Source organism: Rhamphochromis longiceps, linkage group LG17 (genome assembly GCF_057381845.1).
Source record: "Rhamphochromis longiceps isolate RC_006_pf linkage group LG17, R_longiceps_female_GT1.1, whole genome shotgun sequence".
Classification (NCBI taxonomy): domain Eukaryota; kingdom Metazoa; phylum Chordata; class Actinopteri; order Cichliformes; family Cichlidae; genus Rhamphochromis; species Rhamphochromis longiceps.
The window spans coordinates 22530819-22555492 of NC_140573.1; the positions used below are offsets into that span (position 1 = coordinate 22530819).

At 38.2% G+C, this 24674-nt stretch overlaps 1 protein-coding gene and 1 long non-coding RNA gene across 9 annotated transcripts in view; one reads left to right on the forward strand and one right to left on the reverse strand.

Annotated features, from left to right (window-relative positions):
- The window catches only part of LOC146649705 (uncharacterized), a 24034-nt gene extending 21145 nt beyond the window's left edge, over positions 1 to 2889 (reverse strand). For all 4 annotated transcript variants that reach the window (XR_014908060.1, XR_014908061.1, XR_014908062.1 and 1 more), the window contains exon 1: positions 1550 to 2889. This is a non-coding gene — a long non-coding RNA (uncharacterized LOC146649705). The remainder of the gene's footprint in view (positions 1 to 1549) is intronic.
- Positions 1 to 20735, forward strand: part of LOC146649707 (acyl-coenzyme A thioesterase 1-like) — a 22325-nt gene extending 1590 nt beyond the window's left edge. Inside the window, exons 1-12 of one of the 5 annotated variants that reach the window (XM_085385708.1) lie at positions 1087 to 1347; positions 3733 to 3736; positions 11277 to 11495; positions 12117 to 12216; positions 14500 to 14684; positions 15144 to 15304; positions 16342 to 16461; positions 16591 to 16676; positions 16745 to 16838; positions 16950 to 17030; positions 17190 to 17331; positions 19631 to 20735. In XM_085385708.1, coding sequence (XP_085241834.1) covers positions 1279 to 1347; positions 3733 to 3736; positions 11277 to 11495; positions 12117 to 12216; positions 14500 to 14684; positions 15144 to 15304; positions 16342 to 16461; positions 16591 to 16676; positions 16745 to 16838; positions 16950 to 17030; positions 17190 to 17331; positions 19631 to 19755 — 1386 coding nt within the window. In that variant the 5' untranslated portion in view covers positions 1087 to 1278 and the 3' untranslated portion in view covers positions 19756 to 20735. Of the gene's footprint in view, positions 1 to 1086; positions 1348 to 3002; positions 3353 to 3732; positions 3737 to 11276; positions 11496 to 12116; positions 12217 to 14499; positions 14685 to 15143; positions 15305 to 16341; positions 16462 to 16590; positions 16677 to 16744; positions 16839 to 16949; positions 17031 to 17189; positions 17332 to 19630 lie in introns of those variants that run through there. The other 4 variants (XM_085385703.1, XM_085385705.1, XM_085385706.1 and 1 more) reach the window with 4 other exon arrangements.
- Positions 20736 to 24674: the final 3939 nt, after the last annotated feature.

Sequence of the window (24674 nt, forward strand, 5' to 3'; positions counted from 1 at the left end):
ATACAGGTCATTTCCTAAAAAAGGGAAATGTACTATTAACATTCTATTACATGTATGTGATTATTACAGATGTAATTCATATTTCAGAGTAGTAATTGTAAATTACTTCGTGTAATCAAGATGAGAGACCACGGCTATAAAAGCCAAGGTGGATTTGGGAAGTCTGTCGCAGCCATGTCCTGTCCGTTTACGCGAGCAACCCATTGCGGAAGGTGCAAGATTGATAAGGAGAGTCCTCAGAATTCAGCATATATTGCGGGACAGACAGGATCCTTTAGCTCAGCGCGACAGTGTGCTCATTGAGAGATATCGATTTTCCCGTGAGGATATTATTTACTTAACCAACTTGTTGACGAGGGGGTGCAGGACCACCACCTGTCTTTTTTTGCTCTGCCCTTTTCTTGGTTGCTGTTATAAACAAACAAACAAACAGATTATTTCAGGGTCTCTTTCCAAGAGACTAAAAGCAATATAAGTGATAAATATTACCATTCTGTAGAATATTCTTATATTTCACTTTTACTTGTTCCCATGTTCTAGTGGGTCCTGTTGTGGCTCTAATGTGAAAGAGGATATAATATAACAATATAATATAATGTAATATAATATTGGATAATATAGTGTAATATAATAAATCTACCCTACCGCCTACTGGTGTTGGCCAGAGGGGCCGATGGCGCGATATGGCAGCCTGGCTTCTGTCAGTCTGCCCCAGGGCAGCTGTGGCTACAACCGTAGCTGCCTCCACCAGTGTGTGAATGTGAGAGTGAATGAATAGTGGCATTGTAAAGCGCTTTGGGTGCCTTGAAAAGCGCTATATAAATCCAATATATTATTATTATTATTATTAAATTACTTACGAGTTTAATTTGTCAGCAACTTTCTGCCAGCCCTCTCTCCTTGCTTTTGCAGCCTTTGCAGTGTTCCCTTGCGTTCTGATTAAACTCTGAAACTCCTGAAATCCCTCACTCAGGAGTTCTTGCTCTGCTGCCGAAAAATACCGAGCCGAGCGCACTCCTTCGACATTTTCGCCGACCAATCAGAGGGTTGCCGATCAATGTTTCTACTATCGATGCGTAGCCCCTTTTACGACACCCAGTGATGTCACATTACTGCGTCCAGCTGTAGTAATCGTCAACAGCAGGTGTGTTCGGGGAACCGGATTAGCGAGCTCACGGTTAGCGCGATGATTTGATCTTGGATGTGTCATTTGATCTTGGATGTAGTGAGCGACGTACGAAGAACGGGCCCCTGGCTTTGCGTTTGTGTAGGCGCCCCATGCTAGCAGTGTCCAAGCGTTGTTTTGTTTTTCCCTGTTCATGCCGCGCCGCCCCCCCGGGTGCGGGTGTTCCAGATCAACTGGCGTTTAGATCAACTGGCGTTGGTCGAACAGATGTGTGGCAGTCTTGCGTTTCAGGAGCTCCTACCGACAAACCAGCAAAAAAACGCCAAATGTGTCATCTGTGACACTTGTGAGGTTGTCTCAAACACACTCCGTCAGTCTTGATGCTGTTGAACAACAAAATGTTTAAAAATGTGGCGAGTTTACCTGGTGATATCCTCATGCGCGACGCGATCGCGAAAACAGCAAACAAGTAACACCACGCCGTTGTTGTTCACAGGACAGCAAGAGTAAACGATCGGGAGACCCTTGTCGTCGTCATCGTTCCACTCGCACGGTTTATTTCACCGAATTCAGCGTTTTTGCTCCACAACTAAAGCGAGCAGTTTGCTCTGTGCACCAACATGGAGTCGAGTCAACCAGCGCCACCTCTGGCCAAGTGCCACAGCCTACAGCCAGATCAACTGGTGACACACATCTGCAGCACGTTTGAATTCGTGTCATGCACATTTGTACCTTTCAATTGTGTGTTTGTGCGTCATGCAAATAAACCTTTGAAATGAATGAAATGATATCATGTATTTATTATCAGCCTACATTTGTACAAAATGCCAAATGACATACACATAGTCATAAGAATCACCATCCTGATATCAACACTTATGCCCATAAGAAAAATGTCGTGAACAAATATATGACACACCAATATTTCACCAGTGTTGTAACTCACATGTCGCCAGCATAGTCTGCCTGTGTCTCCCCTCTGCAAACGCACATTTCAGAGTTGGATGTGATATACAGTCTGCATAAGTGTGGTCAATCCCATAACGATCCGTAAGGGGATGGCAGCTACGCTGAATGTACAGCAGTCACACAGTGATCAGCAATAAACAGTCCCCAAAACTTGCATATAATCCCCAATGTGGAGCCCATCTACTGACTACCACATAGCAGCTGGACCAGTCCCCAATGCAGGTCAGTCCACTGCTGCCACCTGTGGCCAAGTACCATAGCCTACCACTAGATTAACTTGTGACACACATCTGCACCTGCTGCTATGATCACATTGAGTAAAGGCTGAGTGGCTGCACTCACACGTGGTGCATCTAAATCTACCCACAAATATGTTGAAAGATGCAATGCCAGCAATGTGGATTGTCAACACTGACAACAATCAGTAAGCAAAGACAACAGGGATCATTTGTTTCTGTTTATTTAGCACCCACAACATTTGTAGTCGCCTTCTGCACAGGGGAAGTCCACACACACTGTGTGGTACCACTTTCCACAGAAGGTGCAATCTGCAAGATTGAATGAGATTGTCAGGGTCATTGTCTGACTGTTTATTACTAATCACTGTGTAACTGCTGTACATTCACAGTAACTGCCATCTCCTTATAAATGTTTATTAGATTGACCACACTTATGCAGACTGTATATCACAACCAACTCTAACATGTTTGTTTGCAGAGGGAAGACACAGACAGACTACGCTAACGACATGTGATGTTACAACACTGGTGAAATATTAGTGTGTTCACGACATTTTTCGTATGGGCAAAAGTGTTGATATCAGGATGGTGATTCTTATGTGTATGTCATTTGGCATTTTGTACAAATGTAGGCTGATAATAAATACATGATATCATTTCATTCATTTCAAAGGTTTATTTGCATGACGCACAAACACACAATTGAAAGGTACAAATGTGCATGACACGAATTCAAACGTGCTGCAGATGTGTGTCACCAGTTGATCTGGCTGTAGGCTGTGGCACTTGGCCAGAGGTGGCGCTGGTTGACTCGACTCCATGTTGGTGCACAGAGCAAACTGCTCGCTTTAGTTGTGGAGCAAAAACGCTGAATTCGGTGAAATAAACCGTGCGAGTGGAACGATAACGACGACAAGGGTCTCCCGATCGTTTACTCTTGCTGTCCTGTGAACAACAACGGCGTGGTGTTACTTGTTTGCTGTTTTCGCGATCGCGTCGCGCATGAGGATATCACCAGGTAAACTCGCCACATTTTTAAACATTTTGTTGTTCAACAGCATCAAGACTGACGGAGTGTGTTTGAGACAACCTCACAAGTGTCACAGATGACACATTTGGCGTTTTTTTGCTGGTTTGTTGGTAGGAGCTCCTGAAACGCAAGACTGCCACACATCACTGGTGTCAAGCCAGCCTCCAATTCGAGACTTGCAGTCAAGCCAGCCTCCAGTTTGTTTTACGTTCCCTGTGTATTCAAAGTATTACGGGAATGGATGTGGAAACCGGATTTCAAAATAAAAGCCAACTTCGAGTGAATTAACAGATATGTTAAGAACATAATAACATATAATTTAGGCTTTTTTTTTTTACAAACTCTAATGTTAGATCTATATGACACAGCCTTGTACCCTAATTGTGCCCTGTCACTATCAAGGCCATCTTATTTTGGATTTCAAAGTAAAAGCCCTGTGAATCTTCATTTTTGAACTACTCTTTCAATGACTTAATAATGCTCTTAAAAGCAAAAGTCGTATTTCCAAATACTATTTGAACTTTATATCAACACTTTCCAACCACAGTCTTTTTACAGTGATACCATATCAATATCAAGTCAGTCTGATTTTGCCTTTCATAGTAATGGCCCTTTGAAATTGTCCATAATTGACTTAATCTTCTAACGATTCAAAATGCTCTAAAATGAAAAATTCTTGTTTCCACAGGGTAATTCCACTTTAGATCAACAGTATACAGCCCCACAGTGATACCATATCAATATCAAGTCATTCTGATTATGCCTTCCAAAATAAAAGACTTTTCAAATTGCCAAGATACGACCTACTCTTTTAAAGATTTCAAAATGCTCTAAAAGTGAAAATTGCTGTTTCCACAGGATAATTTCACTTTAGGTCAACAGTATACAACCTGACGATGTTACCACATCAATATCAAGTCATTCTGATTTTGCTTTCAAAAATAAAAGCATTTTCAAAATGCCCATATCTGACTTGATCCTGGAACAATTTCAAAATGCTCTAAAATGGAAAATTCCTGTTTCCACAGGGTAATTCCACCTTAGATCAACAGTATATAGCCCCACAGTGATACCATATCAATATCAAGTCATTCTGATTATGCCTTCCAAAATAAAAGACTTTTTAAATTGTCCATAATTGACCTAACTTTCAGTGATTTCAAAATGCTCTAAAATGGAAATTTCCTGTTTCCACAGGGTAATTCCACTTTAGATCAACAGTATACAGCCCCACAGTGATACCATATTAATATCAAGTCATTCTGATTTTGCCTTCCAAAGTAAAAGCCTTTTCAAATTGTCCACAATTGACCTAACTTTCAGTGATTTCAAAATGCTCTAAAATGGAAATTTCGTGTTTCCACAGGATAATTCTACTCCAGATCAACAGTATACAGCCCCACAGTGATACCATATTAATATCAAGTCATTCTGATTTTGCCTTCCAAAATAAAAGACTTTTCAAATTGCCAAGATACGACCTACTCTTTTAAAGATTTCAAAATGCTCTAAAAGTGAAAATTGCTGTTTCCACAGGATAATTTCACTTTAGGTCAACAGTATACAACCTCACGATGTTACCATATCAATTTCAAGTAATTCTGATTATGCCTTCCAAAATAATGGCCTGTTGAAAATGCCCATAATTTACCTAACTTTCAGTGATTTCAGAATGCTCTAAAAAGGAAGATTTCAGTTTCCACAGGGTAATTCCACTTTAGATCAACAGTATACAACCTCACGATGTTACCATGTCAATTTCAAGTCAGATGTCATGGAAAGATGTCATGGTTGGTTTGCAAGCTGTTTTGTAATTTCTTTATTTAGAATGACATCTTTCCACAGACTTAAAATATAAACGTACTATCAATTACAACCTAGTGGCAATTTCAGCTTCCTTTTACATCATCTTTATGATTCAATTCTGTCATAATCAATTGAGTCTGATTTTGCTTTTCAAAATGAAAACCCAATATGTGTTGAAACAGCAATTTTCATTTTTAAAACATTCTGAAATAATTGAAAGAGTATATCACATATGGACAAATTCGACGGGCCATTAATTTGAAAGGCGAAATCAGACCAACATGAAATTTACATGGTTTTACTGTCGGGTTGGATACTGTTGATCTAAAGTGGAATTATCCTGTGGAAACAGCATCTTTCAATTTAAGAGCATTTTGAAATCGTTAAACGAGTAGGTCGTCTACGGGCAATTTGAAAATACTTTTATTTTGGAAGGCAAAATCAGAGTGACTTGATCTTAACATCGTATCTCTGTGGGGTTGTATACTGTTGATTTAAAGTGAAATTATTCTGTGGAAACAGAAAATTTCCTTTTTAGAGCATTCCGAAATCACTGAAAGTTAGGTAAGTTATTGGCATTTTCAACAGGCCATTATTTTGGAAGGCAAAATCAGAATGACTTGAAATTGAAGTAGTACCATGGTGTGGATGTACACTTTTGATCTAACATGGATTCATCCTGTGGAAAGAGCAAGTTTCATTTTTAGAGCGTTCTGAATTCTTTAAAAGAGTAGGTCGTATATCGGCAATTTGAAAAGTCTTTTATTTTGGAAGGCAACATCAGACTGATTTGATATTGATATGGTATCACTGTGGGGTTGGATACTATTGATCTAAAGTGGAATTATGCTGTGGAAACAGCAATTTTCCATCTTAGAGCATTTTGAATTCGCTCCAAGAGTAAGTCATATATGGGCAAATTGAAAAAGCTTTTATTTTGAAAAGCAAAATCAGACTGACTTGAAATTGACATGGTAACATCGTGAGGTTGTATACTGTTGATCTAAAGTGGAATTACCCTGTGGAAACTGAAATCTTCCTTTTTAGAGCATTCTGAAATCACTGAAAGTTAGGTAAATTATGGGCATTTTCAACAGGCCATTATTTTGGAAGGCATAATCAGAATTACTTGAAATTGATATGGTAACATCGTGAGGTTGTATACTGTTGACCTAAAGTGAAATTATCCTGTGGAAACAGCAATTTTCACTTTTAGAGCATTTTGAAATCTTTAAAAGAGTAGGTCGTATCTTGGCAATTTGAAAAGTCTTTTATTTTGGAAGGCAAAATCAGAATGACTTGATATTAATATGGTATCACTGTGGGGCTGTATACTGTTGATCTGGAGTAGAATTATCCTGTGGAAACACGAAATTTCCATTTTAGAGCATTTTGAAATCACTGAAAGTTAGGTCAATTGTGGACAATTTGAAAAGGCTTTTACTTTGGAAGGCAAAATCAGAATGACTTGATATTAATATGGTATCACTGTGGGGCTGTATACTGTTGATCTAAAGTGGAATTACCCTGTGGAAACAGGAAATTTCCATTTTAGAGCATTTTGAAATCACTGAAAGTTAGGTCAATTATGGACAATTTAAAAAGTCTTTTATTTTGGAAGGCATAATCAGAATGACTTGATATTGATATGGTATCACTGTGGGGCTATATACTGTTGATCTAAGGTGGAATTACCCTGTGGAAACAGGAATTTTCCATTTTAGAGCATTTTGAAATTGTTCCAGGATCAAGTCAGATATGGGCATTTTGAAAATGCTTTTATTTTTGAAAGCAAAATCAGAATGACTTGATATTGATGTGGTAACATCGTCAGGTTGTATACTGTTGACCTAAAGTGAAATTATCCTGTGGAAACAGCAATTTTCACTTTTAGAGCATTTTGAAATCTTTAAAAGAGTAGGTCGTATCTTGGCAATTTGAAAAGTCTTTTATTTTGGAAGGCATAATCAGAATGACTTGATATTAATATGGTATCACTGTGGGGCTGTATACTGTTGATCTGGAGTGGAATTATCCTGTGGAAACACGAAATTTCCATTTTAGAGCATTTTGAAATCACTGAAAGTTAGGTCAATTGTGGACAATTTGAAAAGGCTTTTACTTTGGAAGGCAAAATCAGAATGACTTGATATTAATATGGTATCACTGTGGGGCTGTATACTGTTGATCTAAAGTGGAATTACCCTGTGGAAACAGGAAATTTCCATTTTAGAGCATTTTGAAATCACTGAAAGTTAGGTCAATTATGGACAATTTAAAAAGTCTTTTATTTTGGAAGGCATAATCAGAATGACTTGATATTGATATGGTAACATCGTGAGGTTGTATACTGTTGACCTAAAGTGAAATTATCCTGTGGAAACAGCAAAATTCTTTTTAAGAACATTTTGAAATCGTTAAAAAATTAGGTCGTATATATGCTCAATTTGAAAGGGCATTTATTTTGGAAGGCATAATCAGAATGACTTGATATTGATATGGTATCACTGTGGGGCTGTATACTGTTGATCTAAGGTGGAATTACCCTGTGGAAACAGGAATTTTCCATTTTAGAGCATTTTGAAATTGTTCCAGGATCAAGTCAGATATGGGCAGTTTGAAAATGCTTTTATTTTTGAAAGCAAAATCAGAATGACTTGATATTGATATGGTAACATCGTGAGGTTGTATACTGTTGAACTAAAGTGAAATTATCCTGTGGAAACAGCAAAATTCTGTTTAAGAACATTTTGAAATCGTCAAAAAAGTAGGCCGTATATGCTCAATTTGAAAGGGCATTTATTTTGGAAGGCATAATCAGAATGACTTGATATTGATATGGTATCACTGTGGGGCTGTATACTGTTGATCTAAGGTGGAATTACCCTGTGGAAACAGGAAATTTCCATTTTAGAGCATTTTGAAATCACTGAAAGTTAGGTCAATTGTGGACAATTTGAAAAGGCTTTTACTTTGGAAGGCAAAATCAGAATGACTTGACATTGATATGGTATCACTGTGGGGCTGTATACTGTTGATCTAAAGTGGAATTACCCTGTGGAAACAGGAAATTTCCATTTTAGAGCATTTTGAAATCACTGAAAGTTAGGTCAATTATGGACAATTTAAAAAGGCTTTTATTTTGGAAGGCATAATCAGAATGACTTGATATTGATATGGTATCACTGTGGGGCTGTATACTGTTGATCTAAAGTGGAATTACCCTGTGGAAACAGGAAATTTCCATTTTAGAGCATTTTGAAATCACTGAAAGTTAGGTCAATTATGGACAATTTAAAAAGGCTTTTATTTTGGAAGGCATAATCAGAATGACTTGATATTGATATGGTATCACTGTGGGGCTGTATACTGTTGATCTAAAGTGGAATTACCCTGTGGAAACAAGAATTTTTCATTTTAGAGCATTTTGAATCGTTAGAAGATTAAGTCAATTATGGACAATTTCAAAGGGCCATTACTATGAAAGGCAAAATCAGACTGACTTGATATTGATATGGTATCACTGTAAAAAGACTGTGGTTGGAAAGTGTTGATATAAAGTTCAAATAGTATTTGGAAATACGACTTTTGCTTTTAAGAGCATTATTAAATCATTGAAAGAGTAGTTCAAAAATGAAGATTCACAGGGCTTTTACTTTGAAATCCAAAATAAGATGGCCTTGATAGTGACAGGGCACAATTAGGGTACAAGGCTGTGTCATATAGATCTAACATTAGAGTTTGTAAAAAAAAAAAAGCCTAAATTATATGTTATTATGTTCTTAACATATCTGTTAATTCACTCGAAGTTGGCTTTTATTTTGAAATCCGGTTTCCACATCCATTCCCGTAATACTTTGAATACACAGGGAACGTAAAACAAACTGGAGGCTGGCTTGACTGCAAGTCTCGAATTGGAGGCTGGCTTGACACAAGTCACACACATCTGTTCGACCAACGCCAGTTGATCTAAACGCCAGTTGATCTGGAACACCTGCAGCCGAACTTTAACAGATAAAACGCTACCTTCAGTTAGGGTGAAAAGTTTATCGTGTTTCTACTTGTCAGACACAGAAATGAGCTGAGGTGTTTTAGCCTTAGCAGAGGGGCTCTGTGGTCTGTTAGTAGGCCTCACCCTCAGCAGCGTACTCCTACCAGCCGCAGGTGGATTTCTGCCTGACTGCTTTCTGTTTCCAGTGCAAGAAGGAAACAGCTCAGGCTTCCATCTGTAATTGAGACAACATGACTGTGTATTTCCTGTACGAAGTGTAGTTGGATGAGTTAAACACCTGGAGTCATCCAGCCAAAGCAATGGGTAGTGCTCAAGGGACCAGGGGCGGATCTAGAGAAATTTTCTTAGGGTGGCATGAGGGTGGCAAAGAAATCAAATGGGGTGGCAAAATCGAAGCCCTTTTTTCCCCCCCCAAACACATGTGCAGGTTGTTACATATGGTTAAAATGATTCAAATGCAGTAAGTATACGCATTTTTCATATAAATATAGTCTACAACTTAATTACTGTCTGTAGCCCACATAATTAAACACTTTAGTTACATAAAACATGTGAGTTTTGATGCTATGTACTGTATAGCCTGTATAATAAATAAATATGTAGCCCAATAAGTATAAAATCCAGAAAGCTACACAACATTGAGTGGTTCATTTACAAACACACGTCTAAGTTTCACTGTTTTTTGTTAGAAAACAATCACATTGTTACATACTTAAATTACACAAAATGCCAGAAATCTGCACTGTCATGAACAAAAATTTAAACCTAATTTTTCATGATTGGTTGGATTAACCCACTGAGGTCTGAAATACAACCGGCCATTTTTGACTCCTTTTGAGTTTACGTTTGTATTTCACCATCAGATTGTTTCATTTTATTTTTTTCCCCTTGTCTTGTTTGGTATCTTTTCAGCTCAACTGAATTTAGTTGTTTTTTTTCACTGACATACTGCATTAGTACTACTATTACTATTAATAGTACTATTACTGATCTGAAATCACACAAAGAACTTAAAATCCTAGTTGTATTTTTTTACTGTAAAAAAAACCCCACAGACATGTTGGGTAAATTTTTATAACTTGAAATGCAAATATAATATAATTGTACATTTTGTAAACATGCAACTATTTATCTAAAAATGCAGCCAATGCACCTGCTGTTTTTTTCATTTTGTGTAAGAATTTAAAAATATTACTAAAACTAAAATGAGAGAACAATCAGGTGTCGCACTATATGCACCACAAATGATGTGTGCCAGTAAAAAAAAGTTTGTCCACCAAAAGACAGAACAGCACAGGGATAAACCTGCAGGCCTGACAACAGGAGGTGTATCACTCCGCTGGTTTTCTACTCAGTGTTTACGTTGCAAATGTGCCTTTGTGACATTCATTAGTGCCCTCACTGACACACAAAACAAAACAATGACTACACAACAGAACAACTACACAACACAACACGCTAAGTAAACACTCCACACTAAACGTCACAACTCTCCCACATCTAAAAACTCTCTCTCTCTCTCCCTTGCTCTGTCTCGCTGCCGTTACCGTCACTCCTAAAACTTTTCCCTCTTCCTAAACAATCAAATCCCACGTGTTGACTTATTTTTTTTAATTGGTCGACATGGTGCATTTTTCCACCAATAAGAAAGAGGTGGCTTTTTTTCTTTCTTTACTGTTTTCGCGCTGTCCTTAGAAAACGCTTAAAACACACACACACAAAAACATGACGACAGTATTTAGTAAAGAGCGTGGCTTATATACATTATCATAACTCTGGATTTACTGGCCTGTAATTAAAATTTAAAAACTTTAAAGTCTGCACTTTCAATGTGGGCTGAAATAGAGAGTCAGCGTGGCTGCAGCTTGTTGCTATGTCAGCTTACATCAGTCATGTGATTTGGAGGTGCAGTGTCCACAGAGGGTTAATAACAGTCACCTTCCTTCCATTTCCAGAGTGTAACATCCAACCACCTGTGTAAAAAGCGAAATTCCCATGGTGTTAATGAACTTTGGCCATCAGTCCAGAACATGAACTTTGAACATGAACCATGAACATGAACTTTACCCTGTCTGTGTTACTCAGTTGTCACAGTTTCTCTCCACAGACTGTTCTCAGCCATGACCCAGGTCGTTCCTCCGATCCTCTCCGTCACCCCGAGTCGGGCTCTGGTTGATGAGAAGTTTAAAGTGTTGGTGGAGAATCTTCCTCCGGGATATCCGGTAACCGTCCGCTCCCTCCATAACTCCGAGGACAAGCACGACTGGGAGGCTTACGGGCACTACGTCAGTGACCACAGTGGCGTCGTGTCAGGTGGGCTTCTTTGTTTTCCTTTTTTTTTTTAAACTTACCAATACAAAAAAAAAAAAAAAACCCAAGTACCTGAAAAGAATAATAAAGTAAACCATTGAACAGATGCATAAGAAGCTGACGTTAAAAATTATATTTGTACATTCACACATAATTGCTATAATCAAAGTCATATTTAGTTTGCCGTTTATGAAGCAGGAAGCATTGAATCCATTCCAGCTCCTTTGGTGTAAATCAAAGTGATGACAGGTAATCTGGAGATGGATACCTGCAGCTCATTTAGGTTGCACAGGTAGTCCAGCTGAAGGCTTCCTGTGTCCCAGAGTCTGACATAATGCAACAGATGTACTCCAGTGGGATTTTTGTTTGGTTTTTTTTCCTCTACATAATCTTTAAATTCAACCAAATACTTTTTGGTCTTACTTTTGGTATTACTATTACTTTTATTACATTTTTTTTTAAATTTTTAACTAAAATCAGCGAGTGTTGTTGAAAAAGGTGTTTTACTTTTGATGTTTTTGTTGCACATGTTCTATTGAACTGTAAATGACATAATAAAATGTTATCTCACTTTTAATAAAGCAAATAAAGCGAAAAATAAATTGCTCCCCCCCCCCTTTGCAGTATCAGAAGACTTAAGTTACGGAGGCACATACACAGGAAAAGAGCCCATGGGTTTGCTGTGGAGCATGCGGCCCGTCCCGGGCAGCCGCCCAGGCCTCAGGTAACACATTCAATCTTCTAGTAAATCTCGTAGCATGGCTCTATAAATGACTTTTAATTACTAATTACTCAAAATTTGTACTCCAGGCTTTTTCCCCAGTGACATCATCGGTCTGCATTAAATCCCAAACAGCAAAGGTAGTCTGGACATACTTCTGTCCAGATGTGTTACATATCTAGATAGAAATTTGACGACTAATGTGCCAATTTTTCTCTGATTAATCGATTAGTCAACAATTATTTCAATAACTCTTATCACCTTTTCTTGTGGGCAAACCTCCTGTTCTAGGCTCCAGTACCTCACCTGCTTAAGACTGCCCATTTGTGAATATCACCCTGTTGTCTCATCCCACAGCAAATTAAAACAATCACTCATATGAATTTGAAAATAATCAAACGTATTTTTAACATTATTCAACAGGACTCTCAGATTAAAAACGAAATAAATACAAATGTTAGGTAATAAAGATCAAAGTGCTAGAAGTATTTAAAAAATAAAAATGCTAAATGGAACCTAAATGGGTTCTGCACATAAGTTCAGTTAAAGCTTCAAATTAAATAAAAAAGATTTAATTTTCCGGTCCAAAATAAAAAGTTTCCAGATAATTCAGTTCATGAATTCACGATTGCAGTATATGCTCTGGAGTGACGCTTGCTTTTGAGATGATGTTCCCAGCTGCTGATAACCATGCTGAAGATGCTCTCGGTAATGACTTCAGCTATTTGAGACATGCAAGAGCCTATGAGCTGTAAGACAGTGTAGTTACTCCTGTTTAATGGTTTACTATCACATTTCACTCATTAGCTAACAAAACTGAACTGTTTTGCTGCTTGCACTTCGCTCTTTGTTAGTATTGAGTGCAGTCTTGGCATATGATATAGGGAATACTTCCCCCATAGCTTCCTGGAGTGTATTGCAGTTACAAAAACACATTTACCCGATTTGAAAATATAACGCATCAACAAATTTTTATAGTCAACATAATCTATTATCGCAACTAATCGTTGCAGTCGTAGTGTGTTATCTGGCTTCATCGATGGATAAAGTTGTGGGTCATCTGCATAGCAGGAAAAATGCATGCTACGCCTTCTAATGATACTGCCTAAAGGAAGCATTTAGAGTGTAAATCTAATCAATGTGAAAACAGTCCCCACTTCTGGCAATCCAGTTATTGTGGCGTGAGTGAACTTATCAAAAGTTCCATGGCGATCTGCTGCACCTCCCCTGTCTCTGTGGCTGCCGTGCTCTGTCAGAAAATGACTAATTGCTGATGCAATACCTCTTGACAGTCCATTGATTTAGCATTGTGGCCTCACTCAATCCATTCGACAGCAAGTCAGCTACTTTGTTTGTTTTGTTATCTTGTTCTTAAGTGATGACGTATGAACCCTGCTTCCAGGTCCAAATTACTCTGCGTTTATTAAGGCTGTAGTGTTTTTAACATGTTTTAATGTTTTGTATCTTCTTCTATTTAATCTGAACAAGCCCCTAAAAAAAGTCAGTGATCACTTTCAGCCTCTCAGTTTTTGTTACCACTGTTCATTTTAATGCTCAGTTTTTAAAGCCTTACGATGTAACCACAGCCCAGCCTATGCAGCAGTATATTAATGACTAACCTCGAGTTGTGGATGGATTATTACTACAAACAAAAAAATCAATGGGAAGGGACATCTGAAGATGTCCATGTAGTAAGGTCTAAGATATGATGGGGCCTGATCATTCAGGACTTAATATATGAAGAGAAGGATTTTAAACAACTCTAAATGTCACAGGAACAAGAAGCTAATACAGTTAAATCTTCAGGGATCCTTGGTAGTTCTTATAAATGACGAGTCTTCCTCACACACAGAGTTCCACAGCAGGTGGCTCTCTCCATAGCAATCACAATAATGCCATGCTTTGTGATAGTATTGCCTAAGGGAAGCAAGTATTATGTAAATAATCTAAGGAGCTTGAAATGAAAAGAGCACAGTCCAGAGATGGCAAATTATTATCCGTTGTATCTTCCCTAGGGCTTAATACTCACCACCATTTGATCTTAGAACTGAAGAAGCTTCATGGATGAGAGGTGAAACATCTTCAGCACACCTAAAGAAGTTCAGCTGCTTTTCTTCCCAAACTCCTTAGATTACCATGATCTGGATGACAGAGAACATACACAGACCTCTAAAGTAAATAGTATTGGTCCTACTACAGAACCCTGTTGAACTCCATAACTAACTTTTGCTTGTGTAGGCTACTTTTTGTTTAATCTGTCAGGTAACTCATGTCATTATTGGCCAGGTTAAGGAAGATGAATGTGTGCACACCCATGCTGGTCACCATCTCGGTCCACAGTGGACACGAGGGCTTCAGGGACCAGGCCCCTCTAGCCTCAGTCCTCACAGAGAGATGGTACATGGCCCCTGGCATCCAGAGGATCACTAATAATGAGCAAGGAGTGCAAGGGACTCTGTTTATACCTCCAGGTACACCTACAGCACCTGTAATGACACTTTTATTCTCTTAAATACGTATTTTGTTGATTTTATTTTTTCAGAGTGGCTGGGGTTTTTCTTTCATAATGGTGAAATGTAAATTTAAAAAATCCGTTCTGCTTTTCCTTAAAATATATTCTCATATTAAACATGGCTAAAGGTAAAAAAAATAAATAAAAAAATAAATAAAAATCAGCCTGTGTACAAGTAACATGTAAAAAAAAAAAAAAAGCAAAAGCTCAGGCTTCAAGCTTCAAGCTGATCTAAATGCTGTGGCATTGAAACATGCGGGCAGGGCTTGTGTGCCTGGTGTGACCATATTAGTGAATTCCTCTCTTTCTGACAATATACAGATCCAAGAGTAGGAAAAAAATCCACCTGATGTCCGAGTTTTTAGCTCACAAGGATGACTTGAACCAAAGTAATTTTGTCCTGTTTGTCTGACTTCAGGTCCTGGACCGTTTCCTGGGCTGCTGGATATGTGGGGAGGTGGTGGAGGGCTGCTGGAGTATCGTGCTGCCTTGCTCGCGTCTCACGGTTATGTTTCTTTGGCGCTGGATTACCTCGGATTTGACCAGGAGTCTGAAAATTTGGAATTGAAATACTTTGAGGTTTGTGTGACAGGTCACCATCCAAAATTATGAATTAAGGCGTTCCAATCACTTTCATGGCCACAGGTGTATAAAATCAACCAGCTAGGCATGCACACTGCTTAATTAATAAAAGAAAATGGGTTGCTCTTAGGATCTCAGTGAATTCCAGCATGGTACCATTATAGGATATCACAAGTCCAGTTGTGAAATTTCCTTGCTACTTAAATATTTCACACTCAACAACCGCAACTTAGCCATAAAGTGGCAGGCCTCATGAAATCACAGAGTGGGGTCAGCAGATGCTGTGGCACCAAGGTTGCCAACTTTCTGCAGAGAGGGGATGGCCCCTTCTTGATCCTACGTGACTGTGCACCAGTGCACAAAGTAAGGTCCATAAAGACATAGAAGAACTGGACTGGCCTGCACAGAGTCCTGGCCTCAACCTGAAAGAACACCCCTGGAATGAATCGGAGCGAAAACTGTGAGCCAAGCCTTCTTGTCCAACATCAGTGTTTGACCTCACAAATGTGCTTCTGAAAGAGTGGTCAGAAAATTCCCATTGTCCCCTCTGACCATTAGACTTTTCTCCAGAAGGCATTTGTCTTGTTCATGTGGGCAGCTGCAAATTTCATTTGTTGGACTTGGACCCATTCTTTCCAGTATTGGTCAATTCAGTGAGTGCTGTCAAACAAATCCGTTTTAGGCTGCAAAGATAAACTATCAGTTGTAGTTAATCATGATAACTTACGAGAAGTTAAAAGGTCTTGACTTTGTCAAGTTAAAGGACACTCGAGAACTTTCAGGTCCACTTAAAAAGATTGAAGTAAGTGTATGTATGTATAGAAAACCCAAAATAAATTCAAACTTGTGCACCCATTTATTATTGTTTAAAGTCACGCATGTTGTACAATGATTCAACTCTGGCAAAAGAACAGTTCAAAGAATTCATTAAAAGCCCAAAATTACTCTGACATTCATGTCCATGATGAGTGTTTGTAAACTCCTCATTACATCTGTACTTATTATTTAATATTCTAATATTCTGATCTCTTCAGACGGCGTTTAATATTATTAAGGACCATCCTCAAGTGATGTCAGACAGAGTTGGAATTTTTGGTCTTTCTCTCGGTTCACTTGTTGCTGTCACCTTGGCAGCCTACAGCACCATTATCAAGGTCAGAGTGCGAGGGAAATGACTTCAATTTCCTCTTCTTTTACCTTTAAAGTAGACCTTAACCCACTGACCTCTTTCTTACTCCAACTGAGGTATAAATCAAATTTCGTAATTTGTCATTTCATTCCAGCCTTGTTGTATTGTTTGTATCAGCTCCAACCACTATTATCCAGCACAGGGGAGCACAGTCGCATCCAGGTTTGAAGGAGTAACCAGGTGGGTCCGTGTTTGTCGGTCCATTAAATTATTATTGCTGTTTCGTAATTACTAATATGTTATGACAGGCAGCTTTACAAGGCGCGTGTGAATGAGGACAACCAAGTGATCTGGAAAGATGTTGGTCTGGAGTTCATCACTGACCCCTCAAACATTGCCGAAGTGAGTGCTGGAATATACTGCAAACACCTGCATGTTAAATACCAATACAAGTCAGTGCTGGACCTGTTTTATTATTTGTAACATTGTTGTAAAGGTGTTTTTTGTTGACAGGTAGGCAGAATTAACTGCCCGACATTGCTGGTTAACGGCTGTGATGATCAGAACTGGCCCACAGTGGAGACGGCGGAGGATGTGAGGTCACACACACTCACACAAATGCTGTTTATGAGAGTGATGGATGTCAAGAATACTGGAAAGTTGGCAGTTCTTGTTTGAGTATTGTGAACATTGAACAAATATGAATGTGAACATTAACATACAGTTAATTTAAGGTTGACCTCTGACCCTCAGGTAGCCAGGTTGATGCGTGAAGCTGGAAAGGAACACCTGTTGAGCAGATTAGCATATCCGGACACCGGACACCTGATTGAGCCACCGTTCTCACCTCATTTTAGGGCTACGACCTTTGTCATACACAGCAGTAAAGAAAAAGGTCAGATTCCCACACCTGTACAAAGGCTTTGGCCTCACATCCTGTTTCTTACCTTCTTACAGATTCTGGTCATAATAACAAAACTTCATCAAGTACTATAATACACTGCTCAAAAAAGAGAGTATAGCATCAAGTCAAACTTTTGGGATATTGACCTGATCAGTTAAGTGGTAATTAAAGACTAAATGAAGAACGGTGTACTAGACAAGCAACAATGAGACAAACAGGAATGGCTTTACAGGTGGAGACCACGGGTATTTTATGCTCCTACTTAGTGACACCAGTTACAGGGATGTTTAATCACTCTGACCTTTTGTCTTTTTAACTTTTTTTTCAGTAAAACAGCTGCAGCTTTATAGCCTTTGTACTTTGTCATCAGTTAACTTTGGAGTTGGTACAAAAACCTCCAAGATTAAATAAGTGTATTCAGCATTAAGAGGGAACATATAGGGTATCACTGGGTGGTGTTGAGGTCTGAATCTGAGGGCAGCTCCTGTAATCACAAAGAGAAAAGCATCATCTCAAACTATCAAAGTTTATCCCTCAAATCTAAAATAATAAATAAATCTTGCCAGTCCTCACACACTGATCGGAAGTTCTGCTCTTAGGTTTTTTTTTTACTTACCTCTGACAGCTGACATGGGAACTGTTCAACATAGGCAAAATTTATATGTTATCTAGTATAATATTAACCTTTGAGTGGATGGTGCTTTTTAAACAGAGGTCTGCAAAGATACCTGGGACTCTCTGATCTTAGAACTGAAGAAGCTTCTCGGGTGAGAGGTGAAGCGTCTTCAAGAAACTTAAAGAAATCTGCTTTTCTTTCCAAACTTCTTAGAGTACAATGACCTGGATGAATGAGAACCTTCACAGACAAATCGACCTCGTTTCCTCAGCGCAAATCTTGTGGAGCTTGTGTTTATCCTCAGAGCGACTGATGTCATTTAAAATTGATAAACGAGATTTAAAACGAGGGAGTAATGGACACCAAGCAGCATAGAAACAGGCTGTAAGCTGAAAGAGCCAGGCTGTAATAATCTGTTTCTAATGCTCTATTTTTCAAAGTAAGACGTGTGGCTTAGGTTGTTTAGAGGACTTTGTGCTGGGCATTGTCTTAAAATAAGATAAGATAAGATAAGATAAGATAACCTTTATTAGTCCCACACGTGGGAGATAAAAAATGGAGATAAAGAAAAATGTATTTTTATTTGCTGAGGTGGCTGTAGTGGAATCACCAATTTCTAAACTGCTAAAAACAAGTCTTTGTCTCCTAATGACATTCGGGGCATCCTGAAATAATTTATTATATCAACGTAGAACAAAACATTACAAATAAATTTACTCGAGCCTATACTCCATAACACCCGATTGATTATTTAATGATCTCCTCTGTGTTTGTCACAATCTTCACTGACTGCCTTTGACTGTCACTACAGTCACACCACTCGTCACATCGTGAGGGGAGGATATTTGGTCATTTGAGCAGATCGGTTGCAGGACTATATTACTGAGGTACACGGGTACCAGTCCATGTGCGTCATTAACTCTGTATTGAATGCAAAAAGCCCAAGTGCTCATTAAAACAAAACGTGTGCCAATAAAGTACTCTGTCCATTGATCCCTCCTTTTAAATATGTTAAATCGCATCAGTCAGGGTAAACACAAACTCCAACAGATTTGTGCTGAGGAAATGAGGCATACTTGCTTATTTTGTGCTGAATATTGTGAAACTGATTATCACCAGTTAATGTGGGTGGATTCCTGATTTTATGTTACAAAAACACAGATCTTTTTTTTCCCTTTTTTTAAAAAAACAAACCAAAACAATAATTTCATTGTTGTATGAATGTAATTTTGATAGATATATGCATTTGCACAAGATGGAGACCTTTTTATTCCAGCATCTTTAATAAATCAAACCATATGACACACTGTCGGACAGATGACCATTCAGTGAAAATAACGAATCAACACGTGAGGCATCATTCTGAACACGGAGAGTAGAATACGTAAACAAATCTAATTGGTTAAGGTAAAAGCCTGAGCACTGACTACTCATCTTAGCTAGCTAGCTAATGACATCATTACTGATTCGCTTACAAACACACATTTGACTTAAGAAAAAAGTGCAACGGTACTGCTGGTCCTTCCTTCGATAAGTCCAGTTTGCTGCAGAAAACGTCAGGCTGACAATGGACCGTTCTTTATTTGTAGTTTGACGTGTGTGTGTGTGTGTGTGTGTGTGTGTGTGTGTGTGTGTGTGTGTGTGTGTGTGTGTGTGTGTGTGTGTGTGTTGCAGTGCTACTACTGTGGGGAGGAAAGACCAAACCTCACTCTGATGCTCAGGAGGACTCCTGGAGGAAGATTTTGAGCTTTCTGCAGTTTCACCTGTACTGTGGCCCATGTCTCAAAGCAAAGATATGAAAAGGTGCATGATGCTGCTCAAAAAATAAATACATCATGTGCCTTTTTCAACCATCCATGAATTCAAATTTTTATGGTGGGACATCAACCAAACTGTTTTTCTTGATTTGTATCTAAAAACTAATTTAGCCCATTTGAGGCCCCTTTGTTAAAGGCTTTCCTCTGATTGGCTAACTTCTGGAAGCCAGCTGAGGGGTAGCACCCATAAATTTGTTAGACAATGTATGTTACAGATTTTTACAGATATCTATAATTTTCCCTGTTAACTAAAAATAGCTCACTTGCTTCCCAATAGAAAACCTGTTTGGTTAGATTTATAAAAAATTATGATGTTTTTGGGTTAAATTGTTATGGTTGAGTTTTGGTTTCCCCCGGCAATGCAATTCAAATCATGCTCTAATATGTTACAATAGCATCACTGATGCCCAGATTTGACATATTTGACAACATAGGAAAACACGACAAAAGTTAGAATATATTTTTAATTTGGATTTTTTCGAATTCCATGGATTAGACATTTTATAATTCAAGTGGCAAATAACGAGTCTCATCTGTGTTTTGTTCTGTAAGATCAACAACCTACAGTGTTAGGTTTTGTATTGCTGATTGTCATTTATGCTTAGAGTTTTATAATTAGTTTTAGATTGGTAGAGGTTTGATCCTTAATAGTCTGCAAACTTTGTGTGCATTAGAGAGCACTCTGGGAGCATGGGAGAGGTCGTACCTTGTCTTATTGTTTTATGGTAGGATAAACGTAGCTATATCTGTTTTAGGCTAAGTGCCTTTTGTTTAGATGAACTGCTGGACTTCCAGACCAGCAGGTTTAGAGAAGTCATTTATGGGGTCACACTCTGACCCCACACACACACACACACACACACACACACACACACACACACACACACACACACACACACACACACAGGCAAGGTACTCTTTGTTTGTATGTAGACGTAATATGTTAATGAACCTATGTATATTCATGTAACCCCAATAAAAGCAGTGTTATGGGGGAGCGGACAAGAGCGACTGGGGTCAAGCGAAGGAACAGCGCTTGTCGTGGTTGTCTCCCTCATGCATGAGTAACACGAAGAACTTTGCCTACTTGGTGTTTAATGCTTTTTGCTGTGTAGTTGAATTGTCCTCAACGTTCCAGCGAATAGGTTTATGCTACAAACCCATCATACAGTATTAGAGAGAAAACCCCAGCTATCAAACTATCCTGTGTGAGCAAGCACTGGGCGACAGTGAGGAGGAAAAACTCCCTGTTGACAGTAATCCAGATGGTGGATGTGCTTATTGACATATTATGTACTGTCTCCCTCAGTAGATTCAATTCAATTCAATTTTATTTATATAGCGCCAAATCACAACAAAAGTCGCCTCAAGGCGCTTAGTCGCAATTAACAGCAACATTTAGATGCTGTTAAATGTTTTAGTTGTTATTATGCATTAAACAGTGTTTGTTGATCTTGAAGCTTCATTCACTCAGAGGTGTTTTTTATTTTTAATACAGGCCTCAATGTCTCTTTGTGTATACTTATATACTCAAATAACACCAAAAAAAACAACAACCTGGGGGCTGGCTTGGCCCTCGATCTTGACACCAGGAACTGACTTCCAGTGAAAGCTTTCACTAATGTCATGTTCCTTGATATACAAATGCCAAGTAACTCATCAGCCTCTCAGAATACTGAGAAATGTTAATTCAACACCAGTGAAATTACATTTATTTTATAAAATGTGATTACAGTTTAAATATGGAGGGCCCGGAGTGTCAAAATGAATTAATTAAATACGCCATTAAATAATTGTTTCATTAATTAATTAAAATTATATTTAAATGAATATTTCAATAATTAAATGCCCATTCATTTTATTTAAAACATTTAATAAATTATTTATTCAAATTTAATGTAATTAATGACACAATTCATTACGTATTTAATAAATAACACATTGATTCTTTATTTTACATTTTTATTAATTATTGAAACATTTAATTGTTTAATGATGTATTTATTTATCATTTTGCACTTCTGACCCTGCCGCTATGTTCTTGAATTTATTTTATCTGTCAGCCTCACTCGTCAAAGTCTAGATAATCAATTGCTATGACCTCGTGGTAGTGTGGACTTGGGGCAGCCAGGTATCCCAGAATGCATTTCAAAACACAAGCAGCACTAGTGGTGGTGTCTAAAATGTAAGTTTTATTAGGGCAGGTTGTCAACATAGAACATGTTTGTAGTGCTCTGATGTTTTCAGTCGCTAGCTTTGCTAACAGTCAGCTGACAGAGTGTACCAAGCTCACAGCCCCGGGACGTTTCTCGGTACTCAAGTATGCAAGTCTGTACCCGTGTTTTCACTAGTCTGTACTTCTGAACTTCAAACGGGAGTCCAGACTTCCCGAGAAAGCAGCCCAATCATTCTACAATTGGAAGGCAGTGTACTTGATGACATCATAACTCCAGAGTTTTTACTGCCATCCCCCCTTAATTTAACTGTGATTAATATTTTCAGTTGGCAAAATTTGCTTTTACATGTTATCTGTTTATAATGTCTAATAAATGGTAAATGGGCTGTATTTGTATAGCGCTTTACTAGTCCCTAAGGAACCTAAAGCGCTTTACACATCCAGTCATCCACCCATTCACACACTGGTGATGGCAAGCTACATTGTAGCCACAGCCACCCTGGGGCGCACTGACAGAGGCGAGGCTGCCGAACACTGGCGCCACCGAGCCCTCTGACCACCACCAGTAGGCAATGGGTGAAGTGTCTTGCCCAAGGACACAACGACCGAGACTGTCCAAGCCGGGGCTCAAACCGGCAACCTTCCGATTACAAGGCGAACTCCCAACTCTTGAGCGACGATCGCCCCTAAGCTTCATACAGGTCAGCACAATCACTACATGACAGAATAACAAGTTTAATCTCTCTTAATAAAAATGGTATAGAGCTATACTGCTTCTTGAATAAAAACAAACAGGTTAGGATGCTTTTATTTTTATTTTAGTAAACACTCAAACCTACAATAGACTTGGGAAAGAAGTGAACAAATATTTAAAACATGATCATTTCTGGAGCAGCCTTCAGGATCTGCACGTATTAACCTCCCGTTTCTATTGTGTCTCAAAATGTTTGCAGCAGACAGCATAAAGCCAAATAAATAAAGGTGTCACTTACAGACACTACACCCCAGTGACGCTGATAAGCCACTTGAGTTTTTTCAGCAAAAACATGCCGAATATTGCCCACAATCATCCCTCTTTGTGAAAGCTACTTCAGTAAACCAGCATTAATAAAGTTTTTCTTTCTTTTAAGTTTTTGTTTTTGTTTTCTTTAATGTTAATAAAGATACAATGTTATGCAGAGATGTACTTATAATAATAATTTTGTAGTCAAATCTGTTTATAGTTTTCTTCTTCCTAAGCGGAGCGTAACAGAAAATAACTTCTTTTTTTTTAAGTACTTTAAAATTCATTATATACAGATAGCAGTTTAGAACAGGATTGTTTAAGCACTAAGGGGCAATAAGAAACTACAGAAAGAGGTTGACCCTAATGCAGGCTTCTACAGTTTTAATTGTTTTGGGGTTTTCTGAAGCGTTTCTGGATATAGACTTTAGCCAGATAAATGTTATGAATTAATTTAAATGAAACTTGTTTTGTTATCCTATGAGAGGAGTTTACCATTTCATTAAATAACTGAGCCACATGTGTAATATTATCAAGAAACCAGTATTCCAAAAAGAGGGATTTGTGTCTGTATAAAATGTCCTTATTGTTACACAAATTATGTTTATAGATGAGATTCCATGACAAAAAGGCCTGGTGAGGAAAAGCAAATATCTTAATTGTGATTTTATCAATGTCATAATTGCATATTGTTTAGATATCAACAATGGAGGGGAGGGGAATAACATTCTAATTGGAGTTGGGCTATTTTTGTAAATATTGTAGCGAATTAATCTTAAATGTATTATTTAAATAGCTAATATCTATAAAATGTAGACCATCTTTATCATATCCATTCATGAAAACAGGTTTTCTTAAATAATGAGTCCTATTTCTCCACACAAAGGTAAAGAGCATCTTGTCAGTGTCATTTAAAAGTTTTTTCTCCACATGGAGAGGCAGAGCTGCATATGTTAATCGTAATGTTCCCTCCACTTTGGTAATCAGAACTCTTCCTTTTAAGGAGGGATCCACTGGTTTAGTCTACTTTGAGTTTTCTGGATGATGGGTTCCAGATTTATGGATGCTCTTTTTTGTTGATCCTTGGTAATTATTATTCCTAAGTATAGCACTTCATTTTTAATTTGTATATTACAAATAGATGTACTGGAACATTCCTAATTTCACACTTGTTAATATTCAGATCTAAGCCAGAAGCTCTAGAGAAGACTTTTACAGATTCCAGAGCTGCAGAAATTTGGTTTGGTTTCTTCAGAAAAAGAGGAGTATCATCAGCCAGTTGAGTGATGATCAGATTTCTGTCCAGCAGAGAAATACTTTGAATTTTACTGGATCTAATATGGTCTGCTAAGAATTGGGCAACTCGTAAAAAGAGTTAGAAAGAGGCAAGGCATCCTTGTCGAATGCCTCTTGACAGATCAAATCTAATCTAGGACAAGTTCCACCGCTTAGTTTCACTGAGCTATTACCATTTCTTTATAGACTGTATAGACTTTATAGTTCAGAATAATCTAGAATGTCTAGTAATAGTCTTTTATTGTTTGTTATCTTTTAGGCATAAAACCTGATTGTGTTTCATCTATGAGGGAATTCAGGACCATTTTGAGCCTCTATGCTAGAATTAGGGGGCGGCAGTTATCTAAAAGTAACAGAAAATGATTGAGAAGCACTAATCCAGTGACTGTTGAAACATTTTCCCTGTCACGTGTCCTAGAAGTCATC